At 44.6% G+C, this 22,112-nt stretch overlaps 1 protein-coding gene and 5 non-coding genes across 6 annotated transcripts; all 6 read left to right on the top strand.

The window, feature by feature from the left end:
- Positions 1-11,973: 11,973 nt before the first annotated feature.
- On the top strand, positions 11,974-12,045 carry Trnae-cuc (transfer RNA glutamic acid (anticodon CUC)). The gene has a single exon. It is a non-coding gene; the product is annotated as a tRNA-Glu (tRNA).
- Positions 12,046-12,238: 193 nt separating this feature from the next.
- Trnae-cuc (transfer RNA glutamic acid (anticodon CUC)) lies at positions 12,239-12,310 on the top strand. Its single transcript has one exon. It is a non-coding gene; the product is annotated as a tRNA-Glu (tRNA).
- A 200-nt stretch (positions 12,311-12,510) lies between these two features.
- Trnae-cuc (transfer RNA glutamic acid (anticodon CUC)) lies at positions 12,511-12,582 on the top strand. The gene has a single exon. It is a non-coding gene; the product is annotated as a tRNA-Glu (tRNA).
- A 181-nt stretch (positions 12,583-12,763) lies between these two features.
- Positions 12,764-15,645, top strand: LOC108027817 (DC-STAMP domain-containing protein 2). Its single transcript, XM_050886074.1, has 9 exons — positions 12,764-13,213; positions 13,263-13,573; positions 13,630-13,890; positions 13,946-14,322; positions 14,371-14,539; positions 14,592-14,894; positions 14,955-15,060; positions 15,115-15,183; positions 15,238-15,645. Exons 1-9 carry the CDS (start codon positions 13,092-13,094, stop codon positions 15,365-15,367), a joined length of 1,848 nt encoding a protein of 615 aa, XP_050742031.1. The 5' UTR covers positions 12,764-13,091; the 3' UTR covers positions 15,368-15,645.
- Trnae-cuc (transfer RNA glutamic acid (anticodon CUC)) lies at positions 15,586-15,657 on the top strand. Its single transcript has one exon. It is a non-coding gene; the product is annotated as a tRNA-Glu (tRNA).
- A 257-nt stretch (positions 15,658-15,914) lies between these two features.
- On the top strand, positions 15,915-15,986 carry Trnae-cuc (transfer RNA glutamic acid (anticodon CUC)). Its single transcript has one exon. It is a non-coding gene; the product is annotated as a tRNA-Glu (tRNA).
- The last annotated feature ends 6,126 nt before the right edge of the window (positions 15,987-22,112 follow it).

Raw genomic sequence — 22,112 nt, 5'->3', positions numbered from 1 at the left:
ATCAATAGGCCAACATTTCGAGGGGCCAGGCCACAAATGAATAACAAACAAAAACAGAAATTAGCCATCAGCTTTTGGGCATTGTTCTGTTTTCAGATTGCCCCATCATGCGGCGGCCCCATTACCGCTGGAGCTCCAGGGGCGGGGAGCTCTATTATTATCGGTTTTGGATTTCGCATAGCCCGAAAATGAAATTGTAAACTTGAACTGCATGTGTTGGTAATTCAATAGCTGCGAGGCGCGTTTCTGGGGAGCCGAAAAGAGCCAACTGCCAACCGCAGCACCACCCAAAACCGAGTGCATTTTGATGAGACATTGATGGTTCAATCGAACGGAGCTACCCACCCAGCCAGCGGAGCCAATTTAGCAGCCCATTTGCGATTCCCAATCGAATCGGATCGAAATGGAGGAGGAGGTATCTCCGGGCGATCTGCAGGACCGCGGAGGATCACCTCGAGTTGGTTCTCGTTAAGTCGTCACCAGTGGCAGCGCTTCTCCCAGTATCCACCATCCAGTATCGCACTGCCTCCAACTCAATTGACAGTTGACAACAAATATTTGTGACATTAAATGCGGCTGCTCGCAGATGCGAACCTCAGAGGTTCCTCAATGAAACAGGAGGTTCTTAAGAGTTCAAGCATCTCAGGGATCCTGCACTCAGAGAAATTAATGGGAACTAATATTATGAAGGTAAGTAAGGTTTTGAAACGAAGGTGGGAAATAAAACATTTGTTAAGCATCTTTAAGATAATTAAATCAGAACAACATTGAGGCAAAGTAAATTGTAAAATGGTTGAGGTTTTGTTATAAAACATAATTTTTTTCCAAGAAAATGTCAAAGGAGTAGGGATGAAATTATATTTTTTAGAGGTATTAAATATCTGAAATGACTTTTTTGGTGTGGAGTACTCTTCCTTCTTTATTCGAACCCATATTTTTCGGAGTGTGCCACCTCCAGTCGAGTTGCAGCTGAATCCCCGCGACTTGCTCATTTCACTAATTTAATGAAGACCTTTTGCGAGAAAGGCGGGGAGTGCAGTGGGCCCATTGTCTCGGCTTCTCTCACTCGAGCAGACCGAGTCCTCCCCAGATTGATGATGCGGTTTGGCCGGGCAGCTTTTAAAACTCCGACTGCAGCTCCACCTCGACCCGTTCCCGATCCTTTCCGCGGGATGGGATGCAGGGGAATGGGCCTGCATCAATAATTTGTGTCCGCCGTTGAAAATAATTGACCAAGTTTGTCTGTTTGCGGTTGTGGCATTTAATCTACTTGCAGCTGAAGTTCCGAGGCTGAAGCGACAACCGAGCTGCAGCAGCTGCCATTCTGCCAGTTCGCCTTTTGCCGCTCTGCCATTCGGGGATTCGGAGAAGAGGACAAGTCGACAAAAAAGCCAGTCCCGGGGATTGGAAGCCTCCCCGGGCTCCTTGGCCTGCACTTGGCGTAATTGAAATAATTTTAAGTGAAAAATCTGCATTCAAAAAATATTTCAGAGCACACACAAATGTCAGCGTCGGGGGAAACAAGGAGCACGAGGAGGAGGCAAAATACCAGGAGCAGGACGGGCTGGAAATCGAGGTACTTAGGTGATCGGGGAACCCCCTACACAGGATCTGGAAATACAAACCATTTTATTCTTCATATTTATAAAGAAAATTTTACCTTGATGTTGCAAATTTATATACATTTTAACTCCGATTGAGTATAAATATAACTACTAGATCTTCATGAACTTAGCCTTATTCTCCAAACTTGTTCTTTCGTTTTTAGCATACCATGTTATTATTTAAAGAATATTTAATTGAGTAATAGTAAATAAAAAATTGAATAATAAGTTTAATGTTCAGGAACGTACTGCCCTGGCCAACCCATATGCCTGACCCAATAGGTCAGCGACTTGGGCAGAGGCAAAAATTTACATGCGCCAATTTGAGGGGACACGGCAAAAAAAAGTCAACAGTTTGCAGCTTTCGCAGTCGCTGCGAAGCTCGAACGTAATCCTGGGCATTAAGGCAAATTGCAGCCTCTGCCGGGTGGACAGGGTGGCGACCGGGAGGGGACGCGATTCGGATCGATCATTGGGGCCCGGGCCCACCATAATTTGCTTAATTCGACGCTCAGCCCAAATGCAGCTTCTCCCCAGCACGCGGCTGCTACTCGTCGATCGACTGATGAGGATGATCTTCCAGCCGCAATCCGCAGTGCCCCCGGGGATGCCAGGTACCTCGGGTACTTCGGGTACTCCTGCTCGGCCAGGTGAGGCGGCTTCTTCAGCGGCAGCCTCAATTTGCCATCGCCTGCCCTCGGGGGCCATTTGGAACTGGGTTTTTATCTCCTTTTTGGGTTATTTTTTTGGGGCTGCCTTACTTTTCGGGCTGTAATTTCTGGCCGGGCTTTAGGTGACCATTCACCCGATATATGGCCCCGTTCCCCTGTGAAAACATAGAAAACACATCCCGGACTGTCACAGTTTTGCCATCGCCCCCTTGGGGAGCACTTAAATTCGATAAACAAATGGTCGGAAAAGAAAGAAATACAATATGCATGTCCTAGCCAATAGATAACAGCTCGAATTTCCAGCATAAATATTTTTTGGCTCCACTATGTGCACATTCCCTGCTGCAATTTGCAAGTTTTCGGTGTTCACTCACTTTGTTTGCCCTCCGAAGGTCCCATGAATTTATCAAAAGTATCTGCATAAAGTCTTGTTTTGGCATTCGCCATCAATTCTAATTCATATTCTCCTCCGGTTTCGGCATGCAAAGCTTTCAGTAACTATGGAAAAAGCCAGGTGACAGGCATCCTGGCAGGGATTTAATGTCTGCAGATTGAGAATCGAATCACTTGGGGACAGATACACAAAAGTATTATAAATTGATTACTTTCAGTGGTTACAGTCGTCAGTAAAATAAATATGAATTCCAAGAATGTTGTTTTTCTCTATAGATTCCCATCACCTGGAAAATAAATGTAAGGAAAGACTTTAAATGTCATATTTATTTTATGCTATGTACTATTCAGCAATCCTTAAAAAAGCTATATATATCAGATATAAATTTAATAACCATAGACAAGTATGCATTTTATACACGGGAATGAAAATAAATATCTTAAAGGCTCTTAAAAGAGATTATATCTTGTAATCCTTAAATCGATTAACTGAGTTTTCCCCAATGAAGTGGGGTGACACCTCGAGGGGCCTGTAAGCCCGAGTTAATTTCATCGATCCCGACCCCCATGGCCTCCCATCTCGGGGGGAGGAACTCATTAAATCCCGACTCGCCGCCGGCTCATAATTCAGCTCAATATAAATCTGTTAACAAAACGCTTAATCCGCTTTGTGCGCTTTATTTATGGCCATTTGATGGCGCATTATCGCATCAGGCACATGGCACCCGTCGGGGTCGCGCCCCTCGGAGGCCCCTCCTCGGATCCTCCAGCTGGCGCGCCTCATAATTGGATTCGTCACAGCAGCCCCTGCAGATCCCCCGGTGGCCCAGCTCCTCCGGATGGGCCATAAATCGCGGGCTGCTTGAAATGCAAATTTCGGGACTGCAGCTTGTTGGAGTCGCAGTTTCAGCCGGAGTATCTTCGGCAGGGCATCAAAGTGGCAGCAAATGTTTCGCCGGCTGCTGCCCAATTAACGCCACCGAAAAAAGCTGGCCAGGAATCTGGACGCGGTCGCGGACGTGGACTCGGATTCGGAGCAGCAATCAGAGTTCACTTGAACACCTCGCAATTAAGCCTGCTGGCGAGGGAAAAGTGCGTGGCTCAGTTGCGGGTGGAGCGAAAACAAGAAATCCAACACGAAGTGCGACCATGTTCCCAGTGCTCCTCCTCCTGGCCGACGGTTGTCGATGCCCAACAAAGGATAATCCAGGCTGGCCAGTCCCGACTGCACTCCTCTGCCCCGGACTGCAGCCACTTTGGTCAGCAGAAACCACCTCTAAACATTTAGTGGCCAGAAAACAACATCCCACGCGGGGAAATTGCTGGGCATAAACGAAGGCTTAATGCCCTGAAGGCTAAGACTATACTCCATTATTGTATAAATATTCTTGTTATATTCCAATAAACTTTTCGCTGGATATTATTATTCTACAAATTAAGGCTTTACTTGCTACAAATAAACTAAGAAACTATTTATAATATGCCTTCTAAACAAAAAGAGTTTGGAGGTATCTTTAAGATACTGTCATAAAATTAGTTTTAGGTGAAATACCATTTAACCAAAAGTGGCTTGTGATGTTTTTAAGACAGTGCTATAAAATGAATAACAACGAGATCGGGTTTTATGAGGCAGTGGGTTGATGGAATGGTTCCATACTAGGCTTAATACTCTTTGGGGTTGGTAACCGCGAATATTTACTATTATTAAATTCTAAGCAGATCCAAAAATATGCAAATATTGCTAAATTTTACATCATATATTAATCACATGATGATGGGATATATGCCTTAATATACCTAGGTATTTGATAGCTATTGGCAATTTTTCCCTCTATTAGAAACTGCAGAAAGTGCACCTAGAAAGTGAATTACCCTCTCCATCAACACCCCGCGAAGACAGCCAAAACAGGCGGGATTGCACAACACTTGGCCGTTCGCCACGCCCCTGGCCACCGCCCCTCGCGATGCGGGCTGAGTGGTTCGTGGCCCGGAGACTCTGCCCAAGGAGAACAGGCGCCGCGCTTGTACCCCCGATGCGCATCTAATGCGACCCGCAGTCCGCAGTCCGCAATCCCAACTCCGACATCCGCAATCCTGCTGCCAATGCAATTGGGACTCGGCTTGCATTAATTAAGCGCACTTAAGTGGCCGAAAGTACCTGTGCTTGTGTTCCTGTCCGACCGTCTGGAGCAGGCCAATTAACTTTGCCGGCGAGGTGAGCAGTCGAGCAGTTCCCCGGGTTGCCAGTTGCCGGTTCCTGGAGCATCCCACAATCAATTTGAGCCGCCCTGCGATATTTGCGCCTCGAAAAGAGGGAAACACTTGAGGAAAACATCAATGCGAAGATGAAAATCGCTGCGAAAAGTGGCAATAAATTATGTCTGCGGTGGCGTCCGCCGGCTGATTGAAATCCTCTTTTTCCGGACTCCGTCTGATCGCTCGGCATTAAGTTCTGTTGGCCCGGCAAAAACAACTGCAGGTATGCAAAAGAGCAATATTTCAGAAGGTGATGAGTTGCAGATGACGCTGCCCAGGCACCGCAGCCCCAGCAGATGCGGAATATTACAGTCTCCATCGATTTCGATGGTCCATGGCTTCGATGGGGATGCGGAGTCCGGGGCAGGGGGAGCCAGCCTGCGAATAGACAGTGGAAACTTCACAAACTTCCGACTGGCAAAACAGTCTTGGCAGCTGCACAGTGGAAGGGATAGTACTTTATACCAAAGACCCTGCACAAATTCTTTTAAAATATTTTAATGTGTAAAGTAATGATGGCTATAAAAGTATTTCCTTATCAATACAACAAATGTTACCATCCCAAGTAAAGCTGAAAATCATTTAAGGTAAATATTCCTACCACACGCCTTAATAGGGTTTTTTCCAAATTGGTTTTTCAATATTTGGTAAACACACAATCATTTTTAAGATATTGTTTGGCCAAGCTTACAATGTGTTTTGCACATAAATAAAATGCCCATTTCGCTCTCATTTGTACATAAACAATTTTCAGATACTTAAAATATGCGAAGTCGAATTTCCAATCATAATTGAATATTTTTTTATAAAGATATAATCTTCCTAAAACCTAAGCCTCACATCTTGGGGAGTTCCACGGTTACGTGACTCATCTGGCATGTGGCGGGGATCCAGCTCCTGGCCTCCAGTCTCCTCCGCTCCTCCGCTCCTCCGCCTGCTCCTCCAGCTCGCCTGCTCCCGGTGCATTGTTTACTCCGCTCAGACCAAAACAAAATGCAGCCATGGACTGCCCCAGACATCCGAGTCCGAGCGACTCTGGCGAGGAGGAGCAGGGCGAAGCTGGAACTGCTGCGGTTATCCGGTTGCGGGGAGGCTAAGTTTTATGGATTTATTGAAAATTGAACGCACTTGAACTGCCGGGAAGGGGGAACCCAAGATGCTGGGGCTGCTGGAGCTGCATCTGCCCGCCTGCCTGTCTGCGAAAGAGGCTTGTTTGGAAAACAAATAGACGAACTCCGCCAGGAGGAGCAGCATCGCCCAGAAGACGGTGCCAAAACAGGAGCGAAATGGGCTAAAAGGGGGTACATAACCAAATCTTACATTCCTTAAAAAATAATGTATCCACAAGATAGATAAGTAAGCAGTGGTCATCTTGCGTTTTACAAGTTTTCCATGCTATACACTGTTTGTGTGTCGCCAGATGATTGGCAGGCACAACCTCTGATGTGTTACCTTGATTCCCAAATTAAAATGAAGTGCATTAAGAATAGTTAAACTTAATGTTGCACTACTACCTCCATTGAACCGTCCCTGCTTTTGGAAAACCTGGGACTGCCACGCGTTCGTTGCATACTGCATCTTGTTTGTTTGGTTTTTAGTTTGGCTTGCCTCAAGTTTTTGGTGTTTTGTTTATGGAAACGCGTGCGGTCAACAACAGCAGCAATATTGAGACGGATAAATTAACACATGAAAATATGGCCAAGATAGGGGTTGCTAGCCTGAGTTCATCAGCAGACTCTGTGGCAGAGCTATAGAGATTTTTGATGGGTATTTTGAGCCATTCACTGGCTGCAGAACCATAATGTAAAATAATATATGAAATAATAATAAAGAATGTTTTTAAATGTTTATGTTTGGTTTTCAAGTTCTGGGGTAAGAAACTGTTCATTCCTTTTTCTAAAATAGTATTTTATCAAAGTAAAGGGCCTTTCATATATTCCAAATTGACTCTTTTGAAAAAATCTTTAAAAATTCTATAGCTGTACAATAATTACCTTTAAATGACAAGTCAATTAATCTGCCCATTGGCTGGCCAATAAAGAAACAAAGGCCGTGGATCAGACGTAGACAGGCTGAGAAATAATGTGATTCATCCCCGGCTAAATTGGCGCCTGGCGAATAACGAGTTTTGGCCTTTCGTTCGGGCCGGTTTTCGATTTGATTTAGTTGGTCTGGCTGCCCGGACTAGCGTTCCCCAGTTCCTAGTCCCTCAGACCCAGGGATCCGATCCTACACACACCTCCGAGGTCGCCCACTCAGTTTCCCAGGATGTCGCCGACATCTTCGACTTCGTTGGAGTCGAGGAATGCGAGTGTGGCCACGTGGGCAGTCCCCACTGTACTGGCAGTGGGGCTGGTGGTGGTACTGTAGTACCTCTATAGGGCCACCCCTCCCGGGCTTCCCACTCCCCATCCCCACTATCATGCACCCGATGTGTGACAACAAACAAAACACTTTGCGAATCGCTTTCATCTGCTCGAAAATAAAACCGAATTCCAAGAAACATTCGTTCTTTGTTTTGTGAATTGTGAATAACGTACGACAGCTCTTTAAAGTTTTTCTTTCTGTCTTTTTTTTGGCTCGGAAAACGAATTGAAAATCACCCACGCAAAGTGGGAAAATGCGAGTGGTTGTGGGAATGGGGTGACCAATTGGCGCCTGGCGACACTGGAAACGATTTAGATCCGAAAGCACGGGGGGAGCAGTTTCCCCACCAGACAGGTGGCCATCCTATAGAGAGGCACAGAGACCCCCTAAAGTGTCCCATAAATTCATTAATTTGTCGCGCTTTTTCACACCAGCATTGGCCGTAAAATATTTGTCAGCTTTACGATGGCTTTAATTTCTAGCGACGACGCATTAAAAACTAATGCGGGGAAATTAATACGAATAAATTCTGGGAACTGCGAAAATGCGAAGGGGGAGAGCGGGCTGCACCGGCGGTCCCCTCGAATGTCGTTATGGATGTTTGGGCATTTAAATTTAGCGGCCACCGCGACGAGGCGACGATCGACATCAGCCCACTGAACGAGAATCAGAGTCGGAATCGCGATCCCAGACGAGAGTGAATCAGCCCGAAATAGAAACCGAGAAAATAAACGGCGGCAGTGGCAGCAGCACGATATTTATAGGGACACCCTGATCCTTGGGGTATAATCCTTACAGTTGGGATCACTCATTATCTGATTTCTAAAACCTTCATAGCAATAAATACTATCTTACCTTACTATATAATTTATACAATTATCTGTGGTAGCAAAGGAACTACGTTATGAACATTTTTTAGGGTTACCAGTATTATAAAAAAGTTAGGGTTGGCGAGAGTTACCATAACAATATTTCACAATAATACTGGAAAACCTAATAATAGAAGTTATTGACTCTAGTTTCTCATATGGTAAATTATAATAAATAATAAGCATACGATAAGTGCAGCTCATAAAATATGATTACCTGTTAATACTGATAAGTAAAATTAAAATGATAATTATATTTTAATAAATATAAGTAGTGGGACTCATAGTCTGCGCACGATAACCACACTTTCTCATTTCTCATAAATTAATTATCATACAACTTATCAGTTTGTAGCAACTGCTTCGGTAGAGCATTCCTACTGCCTCCGCGCATAAGACCAAAATACATCTTGTTTTATATATACAAAATCGTACGATATCGCAGACAGATGCGATCTGGCCGCCTCCCCCATTTCCCATTTGGCCAATCTATTTTGGTGGCCCGTGCGACAAGAGCCAAAAGCGAAGCAATTTGCGAATGTTTGGGCCTGTTGTGGGTCTGAGTCCGTTGGGGGACCACTAGATCAGCCCTATTTAGTCCATCAGTCAGTCAGTCAATCAACGGCCCACACCCAGCCGTGTCTCTCGGCCAGTTTGTCACTCGGCTGTCCCATTAGCCACCTCACTTGGGTCAGCGGCCCATAACGGCGTCTTAAGTTCGGTTTCTGGCGGGGATTCGGGATGGCGAGGTGGGGGGCGTCTGGAGGTGGGCGTCTGGCTAATCCCACCTTTTAGGGCCTAAGCAGCTTCTTTTTGCGCCGCCTGCAAATTTATGCAAATTGCTGATTGAATTCAAATTTTCCAGCTCGAAATTCTCGCCTCGACAAATATGGCAGCACGCCTTTGGCCTACGAAATTAATTCGGTTTGCGAGTCGCCAAAGATAGCGACCAAAAGCGACAGCGGAGACGCCATGAATCAAAAATTGTATAAATCGTATCAAGATCTTGGCGAGAGTCAAGGTCTTCTCGCCGTGGCCACGGCCCACATCTTGGGCTTTGGAAGGGAGGGGTATGGGCGGGAATGGGTATATGGATAGGTAGTCCGCCGGCATAATTAACATGCGCCAGAGATGCCAGCGACTTGTCAGTCGGGGAATAATCCGAAAAGAAAAAAAAGAATGGGTTCCAGCAAACAAAGGCAGAATTCCCTCGCTGGTGGGTGTCTCGAGGCAATCTCCACTTTTTCGGCTCCATTGGGTTTATGGTATTTCGAATTTCATTTTCTAGTTTCATTGCAATTGCAGTGCCCGAAGGCCCCATGCCGGGGTTCCAGTTTCCAGCCCTCGAGGAGATCGCAGATCCACTGCGCGAGTTGCTTTATGATATCTGCAGTGCTTCTGGGGGGCTTCATGAAATGAACATAAACATTTGTAAGAAATAGCCCTGCATTTGAAGAAACTGATAATATGGATAACGACTTCGATGAAAAGATATTCTTGTTTGATTTATAGGATATGTAAATGAACTCATAATGGAACCCTGGTACTTTCACTAAGCCCTACCTTTCCGCGAACTGTCCTACGTGACATCATGCTGCCGGCTAATTCGCCACTTTTAATGAGGTTCTTTCCCACATGTTGGGCAGAACCAGCCCACCGGCTTTCCCCTTCTAGACCGGCCGAAAAACACCGTTTAGAGGCCAATAAAAAACACAAGAACACTCTCTAATTGCCGGCCTTTTCGCAGACGAACTTTCCTCATAATCGCGTCCGTCGCCGGTCGTGTCCAGTCTTCTGGCCATTTCATTTGGCCCGTTGCAGAAACCGCTCACTTTCGGTTAACAAATCTCGGCCTGACCTCGATGCAGGCCACACACACACTCCATACGACTGTCCCACGTAGAAGGGCTGGGAAAATAGAGAGAACTTTGCGCTTTTCATTAATAAAGTGCCGCTGTCTGTCGGTCCCTCGGACGGTCTGTGCCAGTAACACATATATTACATAGTAAAAGAGCTGGCCGGCGGGCAAGCAATCAAGTGAGCCGTGTACCAAGAGTTACGCGGAGTAACCAGTTACGTTTTATGACCAGGTCGGTCCATAGATGGCCGGCAGTTGCGGGCGGCTAATGAAAAGAAATGAAGTCCGAGCTGGAGGAAGTTCTCGAAACGTGAAAAGATTGGGCAACATTGCAGCTCGGACTGCCATGATTTTCCCGCACTTTATGGGCCGCGTTTTCCGGGGAAATGCTGCAGAGCTGCTGCAAGTCCAAGGCTGGGCTGCCACTTTTGTCGCTTCACTGCGGAAACCATTCAAACGACATTTTCGGGGACACCCAAGTGGAGAGGAAGCCGGCTCTAAACGGCGATTACCGCCGGGAAAGTTCAGGTGAGGTGAGATCTACGCTGATGACAGAGCCGAAATAACATTGTTTTACGACTGCTACATGTGCAAGCCCCGGCTTTTATGTGGAAATAAAACGCGACACATCACGGACAGATGGAAATAAATACTGCCAGCGACTAGCGACAGTTTATTAATTATGATGGAAAGCCCGTGCTCCGGTAATCCCTTCGAGCGCTGGCGCCACGGGGCCTAAGCTCCATGAATCCCTGTGCTGGAAATCCGGGAAATGTGCGTTCCGCAGCGAAGACCGCCAAAGGCGGAAATTGATTTATAGTATTTAGCCTAAAAGGCTTTCCTTAAATCACTTGAAGAAAATATCACCAAAGAGATGATACCAGTACCAATAATCAAAGATATTATAGGGGCTGTTGTTACTAAGATATATTTTTAAGATACTTTGTAGGAACTCACAATAAAATCTGCCACATATTATTAAACATCGAGCGATGGGTACCTATTTTTCCCAGTACATCATGTCAAATTCAAAGACCTTTCGAGAACTGCATTCCCTGAATTTCCGCCCTTGGACAACCGGAAAGCTCCGTCGCTGGGTTGTAATACTTTCTATATGCCGCATCCCAAATCCCCTATCACCCTCTGATAAGCAGCGACAATTGCTGGGGCACGGATGATGCCTCAGAGCATCCCACATCCCACGAGGCCGGCCAGAAATAGCCCGGCAAAGCCACGGCACGGCCAATAAACCTCAAATTATATGTGCTATATGTGCTTTATATATAGCATAGAGGCGACACATTTAAACAAATTGAAATCACCAAATGCATCTATGAAATTTATCGCACCGACGCCCAGACTGACTAAAAGATACAATGAACGGGGCGGCGAGGTTTAATTTATGGACATCAATCTCAATACCGCAGTATCCAACAGGCCCAATGCCCCTCAGAATCCCCAATCCACCCGTCCGTTGCTCCGAAATTTGTGTGTTTGTTGTTTCGGGTTGGAAATTTATTTTTAATATTTTTTCGTAGCGATTTTTCGTCTGCATTCGCCGCCGCCTGTTGCCATTGTGGGCGGCCAAGCCCGATTCGAAAACATAATAAATTAAGAATATTTATTTGTTTGCGGTAATTGTGCGAATAATTGATGATTATGTGCCTCGTTCCCAGCCACTGGAGTCCGTCGAGTCGTGGGCACCGGCATCAGCGAGTGCAACTGCCAGTGCGAGTGTTGAATGGTTTTTAATTAATTCCGAAAGAGGTTATATGGAGTTGACCCCTCATTACAGTGAATCTGAAAAGACGCGTGGGTCCCCGGCGAGGAGGTGATTCGATATTGAGTGCTGACAGGCGTTGAGCCTGATGAGCAAGTGGAATTTATAAACATCGAAGAACTCCATCAGCTGCCAAGAGAGCTTGGCCAAGAACTTTGTCGACGGCCCCATCACATCCCATATTGTCTAGTGGTTAGGATATCCGGCTCTCACCCGGAAGGCCCGGGTTCAATTCCCGGTATGGGAAAATGTGGTTGACATGTTTCTTTTTTAATTAGTAAAGGGTTTTAAGATTTTGAGTTTAAAAAAATTAAAATAATCTGGAAACTAATTGGTCACATATTTTGATTTTTTTTTCGAACTTTTATTTTTATATTTTTTATAATAATTCCAGTATAAACGAAATCGTCAGGCAATACTGTTTAGCTGAATACCCTATATCCCATATTGTCTAGTGGTTAGGATATCCGGCTCTCACCCGGAAGGCCCGGGTTCAATTCCCGGTATGGGAAAATGTGGTTAACATGTTTCTTTTTACAAATTACAAGATGTTACATTTTTGAAATAGGGGCTTATATCTAGAACTACCAATTCTCAGACTTATTATGGAAATGCTCTAAATGTTTCTCTAAATTGTATTTTTGTATAATTTCCCTAAAATTTCAGATAAAATTAAAGCGTTAGCCAACACTGCGTGTCTGAATATTCCATCTCCCATATTGTCTAGTGGTTAGGATATCCGGCTCTCACCCGGAAGGCCCGGGTTCAATTCCCGGTATGGGAAATAGTGAAGCTCTGCATCATTTTTAAATGAGTGTAAATATTTTTATTGGAAAATACTCAGACTTTCCCAGATTGGTTTGATTTTACTGTCGCTTAGTTTACAAGTAGTTAGAAAACCCTAATATTTTGCAAGTAAATATGAAAGACTCAAACAATTTAAGCGAGCGTAAGCACAGACGAGCTGATGTACGCAGGAATGCAATAAGTCACCCTAGTGAAGTGGGTGAGGACGTCAGAAATGATAACAGATCGACGCTCCCAACTGCGAAAGGAGTTAACAACTCATACAAGAATTATTTCATTATCACGGAACGGGAGCAGCCAGAAAATAGAAAGCCCAGGGATCCCAGTCCCGAGGAAGATGCTCCCATCTACACGTTAAGTCCGCCAGAGGATCCAGGGGATCCTCATCCAGAATGTAATTCCGCAGAACGGTACCAAATATCCCGGTTGGAATGTCGGGAGAAGACTTTGCTCTACATCGTAGCAGGATATGTAGTTGGCATACTAATGGTTCTGATCTGGTATTACAAAAATCCTCAAAAGGCCTGCATCGATCTGAATGGAAAATGGGTTTTCATTGTTTTACTATTTCTTTTATTGATCATATTGGTGCAGAGGCGTCCAGCAAGGTGGGTTGGTTAAGGAAAAGTCCTCGTCACACAGTATTTTTTTCTTTAGATGCATTGCAGCCCTTTGCTTTGCCAGCTTAGCAAGCTACCAGTTTCGAGCAGTGATTATAGCCTTGGCTTTTCTCCTGGCTTGTACGGGACCCATGAAGAATATCATTCACAACATATGCATTATGGCGAACTCTGCCTCCTGCGGGCAAAATGTCCTGATAAAGGCTCTGAGGCTTATGCAGCGTATTATATATGATCCCTCACATTCAGTGGAAGAGTCTTTTCAGGGAACACTGGCAGAGGTGCGGCTGATCATGAATAAATTAGATAAGCTTTTGCTAAATCTGGAGAGGCCCATATCTCAAATACGTTAGTATATCATAGCTCTCTAGATTTTAATTTAAGACAGTACCATGTCACCACAGATGCCACTTACAAGACCTGTGCCGATTGGTTGGTCTTGCAAAAGGATCAATTTGATTACAAGATGGGAACTCCCTATCATCGGTGCTTGAGAGCAGGCAACTTGAGTATTACACAGTGCCAAAGAGAATTCGGCGAGAAAACCAAAGATTGCTGTAACCAAAAGAAATTTGCTTGGTTCTGCGAAAGTCTCAAGAACTTGAAAACTTTTTTCGATGATAATCTTCAATGGTCCCAGGTGGTGATTGAGGAAATATTCCAACGTACGTTGAGATACTTATAGCTTTTAACGTGACTAAAGCATTACATTTCTTAAAGGTCTGCAGCTTTGCTTCATGAAAATACGAAATATTTTTATAACCACTATTAGCTTTGATCACAGTTTGAAATTGAATTCGACAAGTTCACTAATCGCTAACAAAGATCAGATATTCGAACAGGACGTAACCAAGAACTTTGAGTTACAGAGGCACAAGTTCTTCTTTGTGTTTCTCTATCTTGATTTGATTATTTTTATACTTCTGCTCACTGTAATCCTCAAGTCTGTGTACTTCTGGTTCAGATACTTGGCCAGTGACAGCTTCGAAAATGTCTATATAACCAAGGCTTTCGAGAACTATGATGACTATCAACATGAGACAATGGGACAAAGAGCCTTGCCCTTGAGCAATTGTGAGGAGAATCTATATGTGAAGGTTTGATCTGTTATATGACAATCTATCGATATTCATTTAGATACTTAGATAAATTCGATGCGTATTCTGCCCAAAGAATACAGTACAGTTTGTCGCTCGTGGATGTTCCTGATGATCACGGGAATCCAGCTCTTCTGCATCTGCTTTGTGGACTACAGTCTTTATAATATGCTGACTCTAATATCCTTTCATGGACATATGACTGGTGGCCTTACACGTAAGGTGTGATCAGGGACTGGTTTTTGATATTTTTAAAGTTCCCTTCACAGCTCCCGCTTATCAGAAGATTGTTGTTAAGGGTGGGGGTAAAATTGGCGATATTTTAAGAGACCTTGTTCACGCTTTTGAGCCAAAAGGATTTAAAATAGATACCCAACGATGCCTTCCTATCCCAGGCAAGCCAAAATACCCCAGATATCTATGGATCCTTTTGTTGTATTTGCTGGCCTGGTTCATGGTCTTTTGGGAGCCTTATGGTCTCCGCCAAAGACACCGTATAATGGTCTACTTCTACCCCGAGGAGTCCAACCGAAGAGTTTGCGACTTGCACTATACCATCTTAAAAGAAAGAAGTGAGCTATGCTTATATATTTTATAAATTATTTATTTTATGATTTATGTATGTTCTTTAGAAAATGTTTTCAAGGAAAGATGTCAGCAGGCACGTTTGTTGAACGCTTTTGAGAATAACCGAACATTATTAGCCAGGTGTTCCTGGTTTGACAATCTTGTAAAAGGGTATGTCCCCAGTCTCTTATAATCCAAAATCCTTATAAGGTATCCCTTTTTCAGGTGTCTAATTGGCTGTCGAAGAAATTTTATTTGCAAAAACTGCACTATTTGTAGTAAACCGCTGACCAAGTAAGGTATTTAAACTTTATCCCCAGTTTCTTTAATCATCTTTCCCTTTTGCAGGTCTGATAATGTTTCCTGTAATTCCCTAAACTGCAGGGGAATCTATTGCACCATGTGCTTTCAGGAGTGCAACAATTTATGTATTTTGTGCAGCTCCCGATACGACAGTGATATCTTGGAACTTGGGTAATATTTAACAAAGCTCTTGACTAGGTTTTAATCTCTTCATGACTTTAGAAACTCCTCTGACGATCAAGATCAAGATTACTGCAGCCTTGATAATATAAATCAGCAGCGGGATAAGAAAGCATAGTTATAGAATCAAAGAACTATTTGTTTAAGACTTCTATATTTAGACAGGATTTCATCTCAAAGTTTAAGAATTATACTTGGCAGCTTCTTATCAAGTCCCATATTGTCTAGTGGTTAGGATATCCGGCTCTCACCCGGAAGGCCCGGGTTCAATTCCCGGTATGGGAAACTTGTGTGGACATTTTTTTCTTACTAAGATGTTTTTATTCGATTTTAAATTTTAATTAAAAAGATTTTTAGGTCTACCCTTTTTAACATTTTTTCAAATCATTTTCGTTGAATTAGAATTTATTATTCGACCTTTACTATAGACGTTAGGAAATGAATAACCACATCTATAAATAGAACGCCACGTTAGCATATACCTTATAGAGGCCCCAAATCGCTGTGTTTACATGCAGTATTTGGCCGCAGCGAAACTCAAGTCCCATATTGTCTAGTGGTTAGGATATCCGGCTCTCACCCGGAAGGCCCGGGTTCAATTCCCGGTATGGGAAACTGCTGTGGACTTTTTTTATTTTGCCTTAAATACCATTACCTAAATCGATTAAAACTTAAAAATCTTTTGATCATTTTCCAAGTCTCTTTGTTTCTTACTCCTAGTCGAATTCCAATAAGTTTGCCTAGCTATTTCTTTATATTGGCCTACTCAAAGTTTGCTTTTAATTCGCCAAGGTATAAATTGTGTTTTCTTATTATTATGCTCCACACTAAATCCACTCGAATCCCCAGCTTACTTCATCTCCTTTCCGAGTAATTTTCTATCCCATTACCTAATTTCCCCCTACTCAATGGTCAAGGGCCCTTCCTCTTTAATCCAAATAACTTTCAGCATAATTTTCTAATTCAATCGGGGGTCCTTTTTGGCAAAACAAACCCAAAGTTCCGTGTTTTTCTGGGCGGTGGGATGGAGTGGGCAGATGGGGAGATGGAAAGATGGGCTAACCTGCGGGTCTGAGTTACGAGACAGTTCCAAAACGGTTCCAGTTCAAGCGAAACGGACAGATTTTACGAGCCGCCTGCCAACTGAAAGTAAACTACAAATGTTTACACAACCGGAGGACTAAGGACTACAGGAGTACAGGAGTACAGGACTGGGAGGCGGAGGGCAGGGACAACCCGGTAAAGTTGGAGCAAAAATTGAAAAACTTTTGCCATCGCCTTGTTTTTTTTACGATGATGACGGGGACGACGACGCCGAGTGCCGCCCGATGGAAACGCCTATTTTTGGAAAGGGGGGCGCACCCCGGCCACGCCTCCCGGCCCGCCCCTTTCGGAACTAGGACAGATAAATATAAAATTCGGCGAAAAGTTTTCCACACGTCTGGCTGCCTTTCCCGGCTCCCAATTCGCAGCAATTGAAATTGGTTTCTATGGAGCTACTTAAATCCGAGATACAAACTCAACTTCATGCGAGCGAGCAAGGAGAAAGGACTGAAACCGAGTCCTGGGGGATCTGCATTTCCCCTCTGGGTCTAATTGAGTGGAAAATTGCAAGAAAATAATTCGCCAAATGCAAATCGCAGACACTCTTGCATAAATATTTAAGCGATTGAGTATTTCAGCTTCAATTGGGGGGTTAGTCGTCTGGATTTCCCCCGCTTCGAACCCCTTTTGCGGTTAGATCCCGGGCTTAATCAGGCCCCTCCAATCGGATGGGTTCTCGCATTACACGCGGTTGGAGGGGGAACACTCGCCCGTTTTCCAGCTTTTCCTGCGGTTTGGCAATTTTGCTAAAGATACAAAGCGCCGATACGGAACAATGAGATGTGTGTGAGCTGTGAGGTGAGAACAAAGCGTTCCCGACCACAAAAACAGCGAAAAGTGGCAATGGGCAGCCGGAATTTGCATAGAGGAGCGCAACCTACGGTGGTGCAGGATACGGGGACTAGGGGATAACATTTAAGAATGCAAGCGTTTTTCTATCAAAAGAAATTCACAAGTTTTTAAAGGAAACTACTATGAAAATAGTTCGAATTTTTATAGAAAGAGAAAGAAGTTTCTTCTAAGGGCATGATGAAATAATATACAAAGTCATTAGAAGATATATTTCTTGGACCTATCCACAGCACTCGTTCCACTGTCCCATTTAGGAATGATATCTGGCTCGCAGTTTTCGCCCCAACAAAAGAGATCCCGCAAAGAAAAGCCACAGTACAACAAACCCGAAAAGCCGGCGAATCTTTTCATTCCGCGGAGCAACGAGAAAGGAGGTCCTTTGCCTAATTGCAGCTCCTGCTCCATGGACAGCGGACGGCGGCTCCGTGACCACGCCCACTCAGTGAGCAAACACTTTTCAAATGGAAGGTGTGCTCCTGCCCACCGGGTGATAGTACTCCTAATTACAGCTTTAAGGGCGGGCGCACATGCGAAGCCAAATTAATGTGGTCTGTGCAGTAGGAGGATTAGCGGGAGGCATCCTGTCCAGCGTTTAAGGACGGGCTAGTGCACTTTTTGATCGCCGAATCGCGTGTCACAGGCATTTCCACTTCTGACACGTTCAAGTGCAGTTTAATTGAGCGAAATGCATAAGAAACACAAACACAAATTAAATGTGACATTTTTATTTGCAGTCCTCGTCGTGTCACAGGAAAGTGGCTTTAATAGCCATTAGAAAGTTGGGAGTGCTTGTCGGGGAAAGCCAATTAAACTATGAGAACTATAGGGCGTGAAAATAGCATGGTTTTTCCAGTTCATAACAGACATTGGTTCACCCCATTTTTGATGTGCCAGTGAAGGTCAGCTTCGTTATACAAGTTCGTATCCTTCGTATCTACTTTCGTAGATGTTTTAAGAACTCCCAGTAGGTTCCAGTAACAAGAAGATACATTTGCAACCACAAACACCATAGTGAAAACTGAAAACCAGGTAATGAAAGGAGGGAAAGGAGAAAGTGGGGATGGGGATGGGGATGGGGACGGCACTTACTCATCCTATCTGCAGGTCGTAAACAAGGTATTCCTTCCCATCCACGATGCTACACACGAGATAGGCCAGTGCAGTGGCGCTAACAGGACCATAAATCCAGCGATATAAATCTGGCTTGGAGGAGTGAGCTGCGATGTGGGTGCCGAGTCCCTAGTTCCCCTGCGAGGCGATAAACCCTCGCACACGTCGAAGATTTTGAATTACTTTCGTTTTTATCGCCAGTTTTCATAATTTACACGCGACCTGCCTAGCAAACGGAGGGGATTCGGACTCGAGACTCGGACGAGCCGAGAGGAACATAGTGCTGACGACTCAGTTCATCATAAATTCACCTGTCGTTGCCAGTCCATCGAGGAGCCCGAGGAAAAACCGGACCTGCAGCGGAAGTGGCCCAACATTGTCCTGGGAAAATCGGGGAAGAGGAGGGAGTCGTCGTCCGAGGAAATTTATGAATTTTCCCGGCGTGGCGAGTGCGCGAAAATTTCGTGGAATTTCTCAGCCTGCTCAGGATGCTCAGGTCGCTGCTCAGGCGACGTTGTCGCGTCATTCGAATTGAAATTTCATTAGTTTTACGAGGGGCCCAGCCTTCGATTTGGGTTTACGATGCTTCCAGGGAAGTCTATGTATGTGCCGAACCAGGCAAAACCCGGGGCTCTGGAGTCGAGTCGAGTCAGCTCAACGCGATGCGATGAATTATGGAAAGCGATTTACATTCGCTGGCTCATATTTTATTGCTGCTTGTTAATGTTTTCATTGCTGCTCCGCTTTTCCCCTGCTTTCCCGACGCTTTTCTTATTTGGCGAATGCATGAATTATGGATTTTCCCCTTATGGCGTTGCCAAAAGAATGCAAGCGCCGAAAAAGAGAAAATTTGTTTCCATTGTTGGAGCGTTCTGCGCAAATTTATTGAATTATTTAAGGAGGGGAGTAACCAATCCTCGTCGGTTTCGCAAAATGGATGGGTCTCAAAGATGCGAAGGATGTCTTCGGAAATTGCGTGGCCAAACTTTAAATTCGATTTGAGGAAACTCTCGCGGGGGGAAGTCGATACCTAAAGAAGTCTGTAAAGACGTATAATGTGACAAAGGCTTCAGTTAGGAAGTTTAAAAGTGTGTTTTATATTTTAAAAAGATGTTCAATTTGGTTGTGGAAACACTTTGTCAATTAAGGTATAAGATGACAATACTTTAAATAATTCAAGGCAGTTTAATTCTTGTTTTAAGTTTCTTCCGATCCTTAATATAAATCATATTTAAAGACATGTAGTAGTACTTCCTCTCCTTATTTCAAAAAGCATATGCCGAAATAAGATGAAGTACTTTCCCCCAACACAAAAACGGCTATATTGCCCGCTGCAGCTTCATCCAAACTTCCGCCAGAGGGCGTTGGCATATTGGGCCCTCGCTGACCCCTGGGACAGCCATAAAAAGGAGACAACTCGCCACTCGAATGCAATAAAAATGTATCAAGAGCGCCGGCGAAAGGGAAAAGCGCAGGGAGATAGAGGAAAATGGCAGCTGACATTAGTGCTGCGAGCGGAGAATGCAGAACGGAGAACGGAGAATTGTTATATTCTTAACAATATTCCGGATATTTATGACCCGCACTGGATCCCATCGCAGTGGCCGGTCGAATGGAGCGTGTCCCGTGCTCCAGTTGCCATTCCATTTGTGCTGAAATACTGAAATACTGGGCACTGAATGTCGGATGCTGAATATGCGTGAAAAATGTTGCGAAAAATTTTAATGCGCTCGCTGCGGGCGCCAAATGGAAATGGATGGGGGCCTGGGAAAATGGGGAACTGGGCGACTGCGAGAAATGGAAAGATGACAAATGATTATGGAGCATAATAAATTTCAGCGCTGATTGAGCGGCTGCAGCTGCTAAGGATTCGCATGCAAAAGTCTAGCAGAGTCTAGTGGTTCGTTCACCCCCCGGGGGCAGTAAGTCATCCATTAATGAAGCTAATTTGCTGCACAAATCCCAGAAGCTCTGGCTGCGCTCCTGCAAGTCCCGTTTTCCAAGTCGGAAAAGTTGATCCCGGCTGCTTATGGCTGACACGAGTGTCATCCACTCCCATCATATCCCTCTCCGCCCTCGGCCCCCCCGCAAATATCTGAGAAACTGCAGTGGCAGCAAGTTTATTGTCTCCGAAGCTCCGAATCCTTGGACCCACACACAAGGAGTTTGAATTTATTCTCCTCGAGTGCTTCCCTGCCATTGCAAGTGAAATGTCCGAGTGCAGGTCGCTTTTCCAGCGTTTTCCCCTGATTGGGCGGCAAAAGTTCGTCCTCAGTATTGGCCTCGCCCCATTTCCTGCGAGTATGTGGATGAGGATGTCCTTTGTCCGTCTGCTTGTCAGAAGAGCAGCAATAAGCCCAGCTGGACATGCGGATTATGCCGGGTTATTGAGGACACAACTGGACACGAGAGGTGAAAAATGACTTGCCTGCCTCAGTTTTATGATTTTCAGCTGAGGGGTTCTTGAAAACTTTCCTACAAAGGGTTGCCTCCTGTGGATGTGTATCAAATAAATATGTGAATTTGTTGGCTTAGCTCTTGAACAAGTTAAAAAAGTTTTGGTAATAAGTTAGTACTTACTATTGGGGCAGTTTATAATAGAACACCGATGGTGATGGGATGATGGTACGTCATGTATAGGTAATTTATTTATTATTTGTAAGTCATGTTTTTGTCTTTTACTAGCTAGGTTTAAAGCTGTAAAGCCCTTCCACAATGGTCGATGACTGTGAAATCGTAGCGGTGAACATTACCCAATAACTCATAAAAATCGAGACAATGACGCACTCAAGTGAAGCACCTACAGTATCTACAGCAAACGCAGATGAGGCACGAATTTCTGGGTTTCTTTTCATTTTCGGAGGTGAGAAGTCGGGGGCGCAGGTGGGTCAACGGTAATAAAATATTTAAAGAAGGCGCGGGAGTGAGTGAGGAAAAAGCGCCCAAGAAAATGAAGTCATCTTGTGCAAATACGTCAACAAAGTCAAGTGTTAATTTGCGTGGGAAAACAATTTTTCAGCTTGACGGCCCCGAAAGTGAGGCGGCTCAAAGTTCTTTTGATAACGAATGCTCTTGTTCACTTTGTTGTAATTCCCTGAAAGCAAAAGTGTGTTTGGAGCGGGGGGATGGGAGGAGCACAGAGGCTAGACCAGCTGGGAGCGTGTGAAAGGTCAGACTCGGCAGCGACAGCCGCAGCACTTGCGATTAGCCAACTGAAATAAAGGCTAATTTTGTCGAGCCAAATTAGAGAAAATCCCCGACCATTAAAAGCCGCTCTCCTGCAAGCAAAACACCAAAAACCGAACCCAACCCAACCCAAAGCCCGGCAAAAGTTGACACCACAAAACATTAACTTTCAAGTACATCAAACATTTTGTTGGCTGTTATCTCAGCAGACCCCACAAAAGGTGCCACCAACTTTGCCGCAAACTGGGCCAGCAAGGGGTTAAGGGCGGGGAACTGAAACTTTGTGCGTTGTTTCGTTGTTGGTTCGGTTGTTGGTTGTTGCCCATCATCATCATCGCCATCATGGTTCGTTGTCTTTTGTTGTTATGCGAATGACATTTCCATGTAGTACAAAAGTTTCTCGACTGCTTCTCGTTTTTATTATTATTATTTGTTTGTTGTTTTTGTTTTTTGTTTTGTTTTTGCCCCGTACTGGCTTCACAAAAGTG

Source organism: Drosophila biarmipes, chromosome 3L, assembly GCF_025231255.1.
Source record: "Drosophila biarmipes strain raj3 chromosome 3L, RU_DBia_V1.1, whole genome shotgun sequence".
Classification (NCBI taxonomy): Eukaryota; Metazoa; Arthropoda; class Insecta; order Diptera; family Drosophilidae; genus Drosophila; species Drosophila biarmipes.
This window is presented reverse-complemented; position numbering and strand designations above follow the sequence as displayed.

What these genes read in the sequence shown, in the direction of transcription:
- LOC108027817 (XM_050886074.1), top strand. Translation starts at nt 13,092, where the DNA reads ATGGTTCTGATCTGGTATTACAAAAATCCTCAAAAGGCCTGCATCGAT. An exon ending in GATTGAGGAAATATTCCAAC is followed by an intron (nt 13,891 to 13,945) that starts GTACGTTGAGAT and finishes CATTTCTTAAAG; the next exon opens with GTCTGCAGCTTTGCTTCATG. An exon ending in TACCATCTTAAAAGAAAGAA is followed by an intron (nt 14,895 to 14,954) that starts GTGAGCTATGCT and finishes TATGTTCTTTAG; the next exon opens with AAAATGTTTTCAAGGAAAGA.